At 49.0% G+C, this 15,063-nt stretch overlaps 1 protein-coding gene across 1 annotated transcript in view; it reads right to left on the reverse strand.

The window, feature by feature from the left end:
• Window positions 1-989: 989 nt before the first annotated feature.
• DAP (death associated protein) overlaps window positions 990-15,063 on the reverse strand; it is a 64,926-nt gene continuing 50,852 nt past the window's right edge. The window contains exons 3-4 of the mRNA XM_069492012.1: window positions 4,301-4,343; window positions 990-2,881 (exon numbers count right to left, since the gene is read on the reverse strand). Coding sequence (XP_069348113.1) covers window positions 2,768-2,881; window positions 4,301-4,343 — 157 coding nt within the window. The 3' untranslated portion in view covers window positions 990-2,767. The remainder of the gene's footprint in view (window positions 2,882-4,300; window positions 4,344-15,063) is intronic.

Below are 15,063 nucleotides of genomic sequence, written 5' to 3' on the forward strand. Positions count from 1 at the left end.
CGAGCCCGAAACACCAAGATTGCCAGAAGCTGGGAGAGGCCAGGACGGGTCCTCCCCTAGAGGCCTCAGAGGGAGTGTGGCCCTGCTGACACATTGATTTCGAGCTTCTAGAGCCCAGAACTGTGAGAAAATACATTTCTGTCATGTTAAGCCACTCAGTTTGTGGTACTGTACTGTGGACACTGATACAGCTGACAGTGATGTTTATTAGTGATGCAGCAAGCCCTTGGGGGTGGTCCTGCTCCATCTTTGCTGTGTGCTTGGCGTTTCTGCCCACCACCATCTATTCACTGAGGACAGACTCTGCCAGTGAGACAAAATGAGTCAGACCCTGGTTCGTGCCCTTAGTTTAGCCTGAGAGGCAGGAGGCCCGAGTACAAGCAGCAGCGTCAGAGGCAACATGCAGGGCAAGGCCAGGCTGCTGGCGGTGCGGATTCTGGCCAGGACTGCCACAGCCGGGGGAGGGGCTGAGTGTGGCCCCTGGTCCTTCCTGACAAATGCTGTGCTCAGGGAGAAAACCTCCGGGCCCCTCCCAGGTCACATTCCATCATCTGATTCTGGATCTCCAGGTTGAATAGCTGTGATTACTTTCTCATCTTACTCGTAAGGGTTACAGGAGACCTTCTGATTAAAGCAAATGCCTTGTACATCAAAGCTGCTCACCATTACCCCTGGGCTTCCTATTAATCATCGTCTCTTAAATCTGTTCCCAAAGAGCCTCCCTAGCACAGGGCCAGCTGCTGGGCCCACGCGATACGTTTTAATCAACTGTATTAAGCCTTTCCATTTTATGACATTTTAAGTAGATGATTAGACTCCAGTCGCCAGGTGTCCAATAGTTTGACTTTGTGTCTGGGAAATCATTTCTGAAAATATCCATCATGTACACATGTTTGTATTTCTACTGAAACCATCTGGCAACTCTGGTAAAATGCAAAAAGGAATCTCTGAAATACAGGAAAAAAAAAAAAAACAAACCATGAGAAGAAATGCAGAAGCTTTATTATAATCATTATTATTCTTGAAGTTAACAATAAACTCATTTAGGAAAGCATTTCATATTCAATGATCTAGAGCCCACAGACGGACGCATGCCAGGCCTAGATACAAGTACATGGAAACCGCACCTTTGGGAATCACGGCCCCTCCAGCTGCAGCCTGGAAAGCACTAAGGACGCCTCTGAGTTTCTGCGCGACGGTCTCACGCCCGGCCTGGCACTGGCTGCAGGAGGTACACGGGGCGGAGGCTGCTTGCTCAGTGTTTCACGGCAGTGCTGCCGGCCAAGGCTGGGTCTCCACAAGCCACCTTCAGTTTATACCAACTGAAGCAACCAAGAAATTCAAGATGTGACCACACAGTGCCCACCAGGGTTACACACTGGTTTCCTGTAGGTCACCTGGATGGGCAACCAGACACTGCCTTTAAGTGTGAGGCCGAGCCCTGCCTCTCCCTCTGGGTCCCGCCAGGTCTGCTGCTGCTCTACCAGCTGGCAGACGCTGGCTGCAGAGTGGCATCCTCGAGGCTGGCGCCACGCACGGATGCTGCTCACGGCACACACCGACCTGCAGCCAGCCCACTGCGGTGGGCAGGACAGTGGGGCTGGGAGATTTTCACACCTGGCTAAACGAGCCCTTTGGCTTTTCAGAAAAGCCGGGCACCCTCTAGCCATGAGCCCCGGAGCAGTCTAGGACAGGTCTGGGCAGGAGACCCTCAGCAATCAGAGGACAATCTGATGCGCCCGAGTGAGGAGGGTCCCAGGCAGACACGTCCAGGGCTCCTGGGCAGTTACACTGGTCAACAGGCTTTTCCAGCTCCAATGGAATGTGGTGTTTGAGTCCCTAGGGTTTTTTATCTGGTCCTTCCTTGCTTTCAACTCTCTTGCTCAGCTGTTCCTGAATTAGCTGTGAGTCTATTCCTCCACTCCAGTCACTTCCAGAACTCAAAAGCAGCCTAGAGGTGATTACCAAAAAATAGGTAATCACCATAGGTTTGCCTCAGTTTCCCCAGAGGAGCCTGTCTGGCTTGAGGCCATGCCAGGCTTGCCACGCTGAGCTCTCACGGCAGAGGAACGGCCTCTGAGCAAACCGCTTACATCCTCATTTTCTGGCACATTGACTCCTGGAATAAAAGAGCCATTTCAAAAAATACCTGTTTTGTTTTGCTTTTCGTGTGAGTGCTTGGTCACCCTGTACAGCGATTCCCTGGCGCACAGTGGGAGGGACAGTCAGCACCGCCGCCGCCTGTTTCTAGGGCTTTCCTGCTCTGCCTCCCTGAAACCCGCATCTTAGTTGACTCCCTTATTTCTTACTCTCCCGTAGGCGTGAAGACTTCATCGTCCTATTACTAAAAGGCATGTAATGACTGAGCTGTCCCCTAATCTTAATCTAATCCTCCGAAATTTGTACCCTCTTGTTTTTAAGACCACAGATAGGGACTTCAGGCGACTGCTGAAACAGAACTAAAGCTAAAGTTCAAATGACTTCATTTTACTCATATCTTGGGAAATTCTACTAATGGCACTTCCAGGGGGACAAAATGATCCTCAAATGACATCCAACCAGAGATCCCTGTGAAGAAAGTTTGGGGTCTGAGCCATTCCTAGTCTCAAATATGGAAATCTAAGGCAAAGCAAGGAGCACTTTGCTTTGCCTGAGATTTCCCAATGGACAGTATTTTGAAGAAAGTGCCAGTTCTCTCTGTCGGGGGAACAGCAACGCAGGACAGCCGGGGCGCTGCTGGTGACGGGGCCGGGGTCTGGGTGCCGGCTCACTTGCGAGGCTGCTGGATGTGCTGGGTCCTCGGGGAAGGATGCTTGTCCATGGAGGCGTGGGGCTTCTGGTGAGCCACCTGCGCGGCTGCTGGGGGGAAGTCTTTGTCACCCTGTCAGGAGACACAGAATGCAGGGGCTGATCAACAGTAAACACCCCGGTCAGTGTATAAAGAGCCCCCCACGCCCCCCACGAGGCCCAGCGTGTCTGCCCAGCGTCCCTGCGGGGTGAGTAAAGGAATGGTGAACGTGTCAGCAGGTAGCAGCCTGTCTCCTGTGGCCGGCGGGGGTCCTGGGGCTCTCGGGGGGCCCAGGCCATCAGAACCAGGCAGTGCAGGTGGCACGGAGGCCACACACCATTAGGACGGTGACAACACTTGCTGGCTCTGCCCGTGCTGTGAGATATAGGAACACATAACTCACTTGGCCCTGAGGTGGGGGTTGGTGGCTTTCTTCTGTTAGATCTGTTTTTGTGATCATTTAAATTGGGGACAAGACAGGACCAACACAGAGTCCTAAATTCAAATTTGCTGCTACCCCTGTGAGCCAGGCCTGGGCCCTGGCCGGGAAGGAGACACACAGGGCAACTGTGGGATAGAGCTAGATGCAACCTGCCCAGCCTGGGAGAAGGAGCCCACTGTTTTTCCAGAGAGGGGTCCAATGGCTTCTATTGCCAACAGTGGGTGTGTGACCAGGGCTGACGCCTGGCTCACCATGGGCAGGCTGGAGCCACGGCACGCTCTGGCTGGGCCAACTGGCTGAGGTGTTGGCATTTAATTTTCTCTCATGTGGTACACATGCCACCTATCTGTCCCCAGGTCTTTGGATGGCCATGGTCACAGCTCTGCCAACAGTGAGTAGTCCTCAACAATGGCATTTTCTCCCGGCATCTTACAAGGACTCGAATGTCCTGAGAGCAACAGAGCCCCAGATGGCATTGCTGTGGGAGCTGGTGGGACGTCAGCAGTTAAGACAGAATGTCGGGTCTCACCAGAGGGGGACTCCTGAAAGGTGAAGGGTGTGACCCAAACCACAAGTCTAGTCTGGGATCTGCAAACCGAAACAGCCACAGATCAGCCGTGGCCGTGTGCCACCAAAGCCTTGTCCACGGATGCTCCATTTGCATGTCACATAATTCTCACATGGTGCCACACATAATTATTTTGATCTTTTCAATCATCTAAGAATGTGAAGTCATTCTAAGCTCACAAACACCTGGCCTGGGGGCCGCAGTCTGCCGACCCCTGGCTCAGCCTAAGGGGGAAGCAGGTGGGTTGGCAGGAAGAGGAAGGCGGTTCTGTGGCACCGCAGATCCGCTCTGCTGTGTGCCGTGCTCCGGGTTCCCTCACATGTTCCTAACTACGAAGCCAAGCTCCGTGGAAGTGTGACAGAGGAGAGGGCCACTGGCCCCAGACTCGAGGACCAGTGTCATCTGGCTATTCCGGGCAGAGTCTAACAAGACCGGAGGAGCTGGGAGGTCACGTGCTGACACCCAAAGGCTTCGCACCCCCCGCAGGTGCCCCGGGACTTACCCGCGCGATGACCCCAGAGATGAACACGGTGGGTTTGGGTGGGCTGGAAAACAAGAAGGGAAACGGTGACTTAACAGAACGATTCCTAAGGGGGGCCCGACGGCGGGCCAGGTGGGCGTGGGAGAGGCTGTTCGAGGGAACGGAACAAATGAGGCCATCTCAGCAACTCGGAGGGGGGAGGACAGCATGGCAGGGCCCAGGCCCTCCTTTTCCTGAGCTTACTTCAGGCAAGGAGCGAGAGAGGAAAAAAGATTACAGAAACGAGCAGCCGAATTGCCTAAAGTACTTTGTTTTTGGCGTTGTCGGTTAGTCATCGAGTAACTGTGGGCAAGCCCGGCCGTTTGGGTCAGAGGAGACCACGGCGCGTCCCTGAAGCAGAGCAGCAGCCTCGCACGGATGAACCCAGAGACCTCCTGCCTCGGAAACCTCGGGCTTCCCTTCCAGAGCCTCACGGCGGGACCCCAGAGCTAACGCCAGCCTGCTGGCCCCGGGGAGCCCCAAGTATTGTAAGTGCAAGGTCCTCGGGAAGCTGTTGTCACTTCTTAGCATTTTAACTCAAATTGGCTCTGTGAAACTGCCGAGTGCTGAGGGCGGACGGCGGTACCAAAGCAATACACTTCCAGGGCTGAGGAGCAGACAGCCCCAAATGGGTTAAAACCGCCTGTGACTCTGCGCCTGGCGATAGGGACACGCAGGGTGTCCGCCCAGCCCTTCCACAAATAGATAGATGCACATGCTTGTTTTCTTATTCAGCTCTTTCTTACAAAAGTGGCCGTACTGTTTTGTCATCATCTGCTGTCTGAACAAGAGTACGTGAGCGTCCTTCCACGTTACTGTGCACTCTGTGCATTTATGTTGGACGGCTGCATGCACCGTAGTTTAAAAACATTAGGCCACAGTGAGGTAGTGCACAAGGTGTGTGCACCTCCGCCAAGAGGTAAGGAGACCCCAGAGCAGGAAGTGGATACAAGGACAGCCCAGGGGGGACGCGAAGGGGGTTGCTCCCCGAGGTGGGCGGAGAGGAGGGGCCTCACTCGTGGACTGGTTCTGCTTCAGGCCGGTCCTGCTGGGCAGAGGGGCCAGAATTCAAGCCCTGAGCTCCCGGCCTGCCTCTTCCCACTTCTGCCTCTCTGCTCTGCGGCTGCTGGTCCTTCTAAGCAATCTGCTTGTCTGAGCTGTGTTTTGCTGCAGGCAAAAGTCCCAGCATTCAGGAAGCTCACTGTTTACTTCCCCCAAACACCCCAAATTCCCCCAAGTAATTTCTGTGCTTCACGAGATGAAGAAACTTCAAGTTTTACTAAGCAGCATAGAAATGCCCATATATTACCTTGCTTTTATTTAGTGTTTGTTGTGTGGTTAACTGGGTCAGATTTTTTCCCTTTTACATATATAATTTAGCTATAGGATTAACAGCCAGCCAGAGATGGATAAGTTCACCTCAAGTTTAAGCCCCTGTTCAGCGTGTTTGAATTCGTTTGGATTCTTAAAGCACATCCTGCCCTGATGGCTTGATACCACCCACAGGCGAGGTCCACCACCTCCAGCGGGCTCCGGGCTCAGGGCTTTGCTTCCAAAGCTCAGGAACTGTGTCTGGATTCGAACATTTCATAAACACTTTGGAAAGGAATATGGAATTGGTAGCACACAGGTTTCTTAAAATCATTTTGATTGTTCTTTTAAACATCTAGGAACAGCCTGAAGCAGGGATGGCCCTGCTCTGATAAAGAGTCACAGGGTGTCACCTTCCACAGCGCTCTCTCTGCACCAAGGGTGCACGATTGTTCTAGTCATCTCCACTTTTAATTCGTTTTTTAACCTATGTCAAAGCTCTGAAAGGCACAAATACAGGAGGCCCCCCCCATCTCAAGACCTTGGCAAGAATGTCATCCGCAGAGAGTAAATCTAGTAAGAATAAATACATAATGAAGGGGATTAGCTGCCCCACACAAAGAGAGCCCTGAAAGGTGGCTGAGGCGGCTTGGGCAATTGCACATATATACAAACATTCCCTCTCTGTACACACACACACACACACACACACCATTGTATCTCCTTTCATTCAGCTTCACGTTGCTGCACTGCACAGACATTGCATTTTTTACAAATTGAAGGTTTGTGGCAACTCTGTTGAGCAAGTCTAGGGGTGCCGTTTTTCCAACAGCACGGGCTCACTTCATGCCTGTGTCACATTTCAGTGATTCTCATGATGTTTCACACTTGTTCTTTATTATATCTGTCATGGTGATCTGTGATCAGTGATCTTTGATGTTACTATTGCAATTGTTTTGGGTGCCAAGAGCCACACCCATATAAGGCAGTGAACTTAATAAATGTCGTGTGTGTTCTGACTGCTCCACCAACCGGCCACTCCCCATCTCCCTCCTCCTCAGCCCTCCCTAATCCTCAGACACAACAATACTGAAATTAGGCCAATTAATGACCCCACAATGGCCTATCAGTGCTCAAGTGAAAGGGAGAGTCCCAAGTCTCTACCTTTAGACCAAAAGCGAGAATTGATTAAGCTTCCTGAAGAGGTATGTCGAACACTCAGACAGGCTGAAAGTTGGACCTCTTGTGTCAAACAGCCAAGTTGTGAATGCAAAGGAAGAGTTCTTGAAGGACTTTAAAAGTGCTACTCCAGTGAACCCATGAATGACAAGAAAACAAAACAGATTTATTGCTGAGATGGAGAGTTTGAGGGGTCTGGACAGAAGATCAAATCAGCCACAACATTCCCTTAAGCCAAAGCCTAATCCAGAGCAAGGCCCTAACTCTCTTCAATTCTGTGTAGTCTGAGAGAAACGAGGAAACTGCAGAAGAAAAGTGTGAATCTAGCAGAGGTTGGTCCATGAGATTTAAGGAAAGAAGCCGTCTCTAGAACATAAAGGTGCACGGTGAAGCAGCGAGGGCTGATGGAGAAGCTGTAGCAGGTTATCCAGAAGCTCTAGCTAAGATCACTGATGAAGGTGGCCACACTGAACAGCAGATTTTCATGTTGACAAAACAGCCTTCTATTGGAAGAAGATGCCATCTGGGACTTTCATAGCTAAAGAGGAGAAGTCAATGCCTGGCTTCAAATCTTCAAAGGACAGGCTGACTCTCTAGTTGGGGGTTAATGCAGCTGGTGATTTTCAGTTGAAGTCAGTGTTCTCGTGCCATTCCAAAAATCCCAGGGCCCTTAAGAATGACGCGAAATCTACTCTGCCTGTGCTCTATAAATGGAACAACAAAGCTCGCACGACAGCACATCTATTTACAGCATGGCTTACTGAATATTTTAAGCCCACAGTTGAGACTTACTGCTCAGAAAAAAATGACTGCTTTCAAAATATTACTGCTCACTGACAATGAACTGGTCACCCAAGATTCCTCTGATGGAGATGTACGAGGAGATTAACGTTGTTCTCATGCCTGCTACCACAACATCCATTCTGTAGCCCATGGATCAAGGAGTAAGTTTGACTTTAAAGACTTATCATTTAAGAAATTTCATAAGAAATTTAAAAAAATTTGTAAGGCTATAGCTGCCATAGATAGTGATTCTTCTGGTGGATTTGAGCAAAGTAAATGGAAAACCTTTTGGAAAGGATTCGCCATTCTAGATCCTTTTAAGAACATTTGTGATTCATGGGAGGAGGTCAAAACATCAACTTAACAGGAGTTTGGAAGAAACTAATTCCAACCCTCATGGATGACTTTGAGGGGTTCAGGACGCCAGTGGAGGCGTAACTGAAGATGTGGTGGAAATAACAAGAGAACTAGAAGTGGAGCCTGAAGATGGGACTGCATTGCTACAATCTCAAGATAGAACTTGAACGGATGGAGTTGCTTCTCATGGATGAGCAAAGCAAGTGGTTTCTTGAGATAAAACCTACTCCTGGTGAAGATGCTATGGACATTGTTGAAATGACAACAAGGGATTTAAAATAATCCATAAACTTGGTTGAAAAAGTAATGGCAGGGTTGGAAAGGATCGACTCCAATTTTGAAAGTTCTACCATGGGTAAAATACTATCAAACAGCATCGCATGCTATAGAGAAATCTTTCATGAAAGGAAGAATCAATTGATGCAGCAAACTTCATTGTTGTCTTATTTCCAGAAATTGCCACGGCCGCCCCAGCCTCCAGCAATCTCTACTCTGATCAGTCAGCAGCCACCAACATTGATGCAAAACCCTCCACCAGCAAAAAGATTACAACCGAAGGCTCAGATGGTTGTTAGCACTTTTTAGCAATAAAGTATTTTTAAATTAAGGGGTGTGTGTGTGTGTGTGTGTGTGTAGACATAATGCTATCACACACTGAAAAGACTACAGTATAGTGTAAACATAACTTATTATATGCACTTGGGAAACCAAAAATTTGTGTGATTCACTTTCCCACGATATTAGCTTTATAGTTGTGGCCTGGAACCGAACCCACGGTATCTCCAAGGTATTCCTGTATGTATGTATACATTCATTGTGGAAAAGCAGACAAGCCAAAAAAAAAAAAAAAAAAAGTTAAAATTGCTTATAATTCTATATTATTGTGTATGTTTGTATTTATAAAATAGACACACAGAAAACCAAACTATTAATATAAGCAAGCTGCCTGTCAAAAGATGGCAAAAGGAAGCCTCTTCCATAATACCTAACAGTGATACGTAATTTTCATATAACTCTTCCTTTGACAGAGCATATGTTGTGTTCCAGGTTTTCATCAGGTTTGACCAAAAGGCCCCCGAGCTCAATACCTTTTTCCGTCTGTAATTAATCGCATCTTAAATTGATAAACAATTATTACATTTACATAGTAAAAACACTTTCTAAACTCTTCGAGATATGGTGGCTTAAACAAAAATTCGCAAACAAAAACCCCGGTAAAGAGCCCGGGTGCAAAGCTGCGCTTGCAGAAACACACGTATTTTAAATTCCATTAGGGTTCCACGCAAAGTATAACCTACATTTCTGAGATTCCATAAGCTCTGATAGCTGCTTTGAGGATTTATTTAATCTGATGAAAATCATTCTGACAGATGCTGTTTTGAAGATGCAACATTATTTTCTCTCAGGAAACAGAGACAGTGAAACTATCATCCCTGCCTTCCCCATATCCTGGGGCCTTTCCAGGCTTTAAAAACCACACTTATTGAAATGTAAAGGAACTGCAAGCCAGGCAGAACTAGCCAGGATTACGCCCTGGTAGCACTTCCTCAGACATCAGCAGAAACTGCAGCGTCGTCACACCTGGGCTCCGCAGCCCCCAAATGTTGGTGCTCACAGGTCTCTATAGTTCACCAGTAAGGACCACGTCAAACTCTTAATAGCATCCCTTGTCCTTAACAACAGTTCCCTATTATTTATTTTCTAAATTTTCTTAATAAGTACAACTTATACCTTATTGGCATTTCTTAGAAACTACAGGCAGGCAGGATAAAATGCCAGAAATGCTCAGTGAACGAATGATCCTGTGGAACGCAAATGTCAGAAAACTGAGTTTGATGGTCTCATCTTTAACGGAAAGTCTTGAGGGCTGAGAAACTGGAACTCATATTTTTAAGACTCCCAAACTCCCAATTTCAATATAGTTTATTTAACTCAATATATCCAAAATGTGATCATCCCAACGTGTAATCCCTATAAAAACTGAGATGACTTGATATTCTTTTGTTTCTGTTCTAAGACTTCACGACCTTCCTTTGTCAATGTAGGTCCCAGACCATGTGCCGTTTCTGCCTCAGTTCTGAAAGGTCTAAAGCCACATTCTCCATGCGTTAGGGCGGGACAGAAACCCTAACGGTGGCCTGATCTGCCTGCTCCCAGGTGGATCCTGTGCCTTCATACTCCTGCAGACACGGGCTCCGGGGCCCTGGAGGGCGGCCTGTGATGTCTCCCAGGTGACCTGAATTCTGGCTCCCTGCACTCCATCCAGTGCCCCATCCTGAGTCTCCGGCCTCTTCTGCGAGAGAGCCCTTCTAGGTCTGAAGAAGGCTACCATGGGCCCTGGGTATCCTCTTCCCAGACACAAGGGCATGATTGCAAATTCCTTCACTCCCTCGGGCCCTCCCCCAGCTGCATGCTGGTGTGGTTTCTAGAGTTTTACCCAGAACTGCACGTAACACCCCACCGTACCCTGCAGGTGCCGCAGGACACCTGTGTTCCCGCAGTACCTCCCCCTGGGCTACTGGGAGCGGGGCAGCCTGGGGAGATGGTTCCGGGCTCCCCAAAAGTAGCTAAGATGGCAGCAAAGGCATCACTGAAGAGCTGCAGTTCACAGAATCGTTTTCATGTTAGCAGTTTTGCTCTGGGTTCAAGGAAGTCCACTCAAGTTATGCTCTGCAAATGCTTTCTCCTCTTCATGTAAATACACTCTAAAAATATCACTGGGGAAGTGTTCACACAGAAGATGAGAACACGCAGGTTTTAATGCATTGTTTATTATTTTTTCTAAAGGATGGGAATGATCTTAGGTGATAAATAGTTACTATTTACTGATTGCTTGCTATGGGCCAGGCATTGAGTTAAGTGCTTTACTTAGAATTGCTGTATCTAACCCTCTCAATCCTGTGAGGGAGGAACTGTTATCCCATTTCACAGATGAGAATGGTAAATCAGAGAGGTTCAGTCAGTTGCCTGAAGGTTGCACAGCAGGTAAGCACTGGGAGACAGGCTTGGAACAAGAGCTACCTAGGGCATGCGATCTTGGCCACCGGCCCCACCCCCTCATTTTAGGGGGCCTAGGGGCCTCAGTGTTTAGCTTCTGTCTTCTGCATATGATTTAGAGATGCAGATTTTTAAGGTAAGCAATTTAAATGTAATCTAAGAGTCCTTTATTCAACCAGCCAGTATAATATATTCAAATCTATCCAAACATTGACTTTCTGACTTGATAATGGATTTTTTTCCCCTAAAAACTATCATTTATGTCTACAGCACTTAACTAGCGTACAGAGCACTTCCACATAAATTATTAACTCCTCTGATTCTGCAGCAGGTGTTATTTCTATTTTATGGAGGAGGAAGTGGTGCCTCAGAGAGGCTGAACCCTGGGGGCAGGTCCGGGGGGGAGTGTTCGGGCCAGTGCCCTCAGCTGGGTCATCTGCACCCGCCCCCCCCACCGCCCAGACATCGAGGTTCTCAAGTGTCAGGAACACGGTGCAGTGAAGGCTTCCAGCTGTGCACCAGATCAAGATACAGTCGGCGAGGTCCAAGCGGGAGGACGGCAGGGAAGGTGCAAGCGGACCAGCGCGAGTGGTCTGCGTCTGAGTCCTGGCTCAGGTGCTGGGCTGGTGTCGGACCCTTCTGAGGCTTGGTTTCATCTGTAGAATGGGATGGCAACGCTCCCCATCTCACCTTGCGCTGACGAAAGCTGGTCATGGGGCGCACTGGGCATGCGGCTGGAGAGGGAAGGCCCGACGCTGGAGCCCTGCAGCAGAAGGAAGGGCTACGTGCGACCAGCTCCCATCACACAAAGGGAATGAGGTCCCGGGGTCCTCTTCCTGCACACTGACGGAGGGGTGACTTGGGGTGCGGCCCAGCTTGCCACCTTCCCGCCTTCCCGCCCACTCTCCTCGTGAAAGCACGGAGCCCATAAGGCAACCTCAAAACAAATTCTGAAACTCTGTTTCGACTTTGCTCAGAATCTGTGGCTTTGTGCTTTTACAGACTTTATGGGAAAATATATTCCCACCTGGGGTGATTTTATTTCCTAGTAAGTAGATGGAAAACAAATCCCTTCCTGCCATTTTTAGTTCCTGAAGTATCTTCCTGGCTTGGTCTTAATTTATTTGGGTTATTAATTTTCTGGACACCAAAATAATAATTAGCGTGGCTGGTGAGCAGAGGGAGATTTCCCACTCGACTGCACCCAGACATTTCTTGGTACTGTCATCCTTCAAAGTTTGACAGTCCAGGCTGTTTCCCTCCCTTGGCCCGGAGCTACGGATTTTCCCACAAGGTGGCACTGCCGGTCCTCGCAGCAGCGGCTCTCAGGGCCCGGGGAGGCTTTGGCCGGCTCGGCCAGCTCGGGGATAACTAGAAGCCGGCGTCCACTGGCACCTTGGGACAAGTGCGCGCTTCTCCCTGAGGAGTCGGTAATGGTGCAGTGAGTCTGACTAAAGGTAAATGAAACACGAAAGTGCTGTAAGTCCAATTCTGAACCTGAGAGAAAAGAACCTAGAACCGAATTCCTTCTAGGTTTGGTACATGGCATTTACGATAATTCTCAAAAGGTGCGACCAAAGGTGCTCTTCTCGGGGAGAACGTTTGTGCTCGTGTTCACACTGGCGGAATGGCCCCTGAGTTCCGTGCGGAGGTTGCGTTTGCAAAACACTGGGAAGCCCTCGCTGAAGATCTGCCCTCTTCAGACCTGCCGATCCGAGGGCACTGCGATTTCAGGACAAGGCTGTGCCCCCAAACCATGTCCCGGCCTTTCTTCAGAGCCCAGCCCAGGTCTCCTGTGGGAGGGATGCTCCTCTGGGGGTTCAGAGATACTTCTCTGCAGGTAACATCCCACCCACGAACATCTGGCTCGTTGCTGATCCAGGTGTCAAATTCACCCGCCCACCCACTCAGTCAGAAAAGGCTCCAGCCAAGTACTGGGTGTGCGTCACCCGTAGGTGACGTGTCCCACAGACACTCAGAACGTACAGTGAAAGCCACCAACCGTTTTAAAAGGTGCCGGACAGCCCAGAAAGCTGCTCTAAGCTCAGTACTCGCTGCACCCCAGAGGAGCTCGTCATCTGACTTAGGGTGTTTTTTCCCCTTCTCCTTCCTCCTCCTGCTCTTACCTCACCCTCCCTCCCCTCCCTGGATGCAAAGAAGAGAAAAGAAACACGGTAAGCATTCTAATTTCTTATCTTGCATCTCACGGATTTAGCAGACAGTGATCTCCCCGGGCAACTCCGAGTCTTTACCAGGGAGGGAGGGAGTTGATCCTCGGCTGGGTATGAGAAATCCCCATTGTTCTGCAGCTGTCCCTAAAGCTCTGAAGATTCAGACACACAGAGGACAGCCCAGTACTGGTGCATTTGAGGGCCTGGGCTTTGGAGACAGCTCCGCATTCGGATCTCAGTTCAGACAAGTAGCCTCTCAGAGCCTCAGTGTCCATCTGTAAAATGGGAACAATAACCTATTTCACAGAACAGTTGGGGGTTTAAATAAAATGATGTATTCACTGTTCTTGGATTCACCTCCACGGACTTATTTAGTGGCAATAAGTACTGAATTTCTTATATAAAGACAGTCCAGAAGTTGCTGTTTTGTCTTCTAAATCATAATGTAAGAATTCTTTCCTCCCTCCCTCCCTCCCTCTCTCTTTCAAGACTAGAGGATTTCAGGGTTCCTTAGAGCTTCTTTGAAGAACGCCAGGGTGCCCGCCTGGAGTCTTCCCGCTCCTCTGTTGGAGGCACTGTGCCCTACCGGGGCAGGACTCGAGAGCCTCCCAGTGGGAAAAGGTCCCCGATGCCGGAGCCTGAACCCTGGGCACCCCCACCCCCTGCATATCCTGAACCACACAGACGGTTTAGCGCGACAGAAACGCCTGCCCCTTCACTTCACTATGGGTTCCAGAGAAGGTAACTTTTAGGAAGAATGTAGGTTATCATTAAAGGCAAGGGACAAGTTTTAAATTAAAAAACAAAAAACAAAAAACAAACGTGTATGTTTTACCACGGGGCAGTGCAGAAGATACCAGGGGAAAGCCTGGCTGTTGGCTGTCTCCACAGCTACACAGTTGGAAGACGCTGGCTGCAGGTGGGCCGCTGCTGGATATGCTAAATCAGGCACTGGGCACCCCTTTGCGATGTTCAGAAAGGCTCCCAGGCTCTGTCCTGGGAAGTGGTTACAACAGGCGCACGCTGTTACCCGGCACACCTGAGAGCAACCTGCGTCATTATCAGTCTGTAAGACTAGCACCTGTGTGTAGAGACCTCGCAGGTTACTTGATTTCAGTAACAAGCTTAAAACTATTCCACCTGTGAGTCTGAACACATCTTTAGAGTCATTCTGTGGAATTTCAATTATGGGGAAGTAACAGTGAGTGGTTAATGCTGATTAGATAGGTGCTAAAAAATCACAGTATTTATCTTCTACGTGGTGAAATAAGATCTTAAGGTTCAAGGATCATGTTTTAAAATGGTATGATTTTGGGGAGGAGAATGTCCATGGCTCAAAGTACAAAGCATGTGTTTTATATAGGATAACTATTACAGCCTTAAAATGGAAAATGATCATATAAGTAGAAAAATCCAACAAAACAAACTGCTAATAAAATTGCTATTAGAAAGAAGTACAGATTAATCAAACATAGACACCACACACACACACAAAAAAAACACAAAAACACCTCATCTGATCTGAATCTATTTCCATCTTTGGAAGTGCAGGTGGCTGACCTTAAGTGGGACCAGCTGTCGCTAGGATGTGTTTGTGGAGAACCCAGCAACAGAAGACGACGGACGCCAGACTTAACTTGCTCTCAGGGCACTTTCAGCTGGGCCTTTCTCAGTCCTAGGAGCTACGCACCTAGCAAGAATCAAAACACCACCTGGGAGGACAACGCACAGCTCAGGCTGAAGTCAGGTTACCGCATGAGGGACAGGAGCTTGCTGACTGCCCTGTTGTTGGACTCACCGGAATTATAGCCTTAACCCACCTTCACCCACATTTACAGCAAGCACTCGAGAGTATTCTAATAGCGTGGGCGCACAGCTGGGTAAACTATGGTACAGACTAGTGTCCAAGTTATCTGAAGTTCGGGTTTTCAGAAATGCACACGGAGC

The sequence above is a fragment of the Eulemur rufifrons genome, chromosome 17 (assembly GCF_041146395.1).
Source record: "Eulemur rufifrons isolate Redbay chromosome 17, OSU_ERuf_1, whole genome shotgun sequence".
Taxonomy (NCBI): Eukaryota; Metazoa; Chordata; class Mammalia; order Primates; family Lemuridae; genus Eulemur; species Eulemur rufifrons.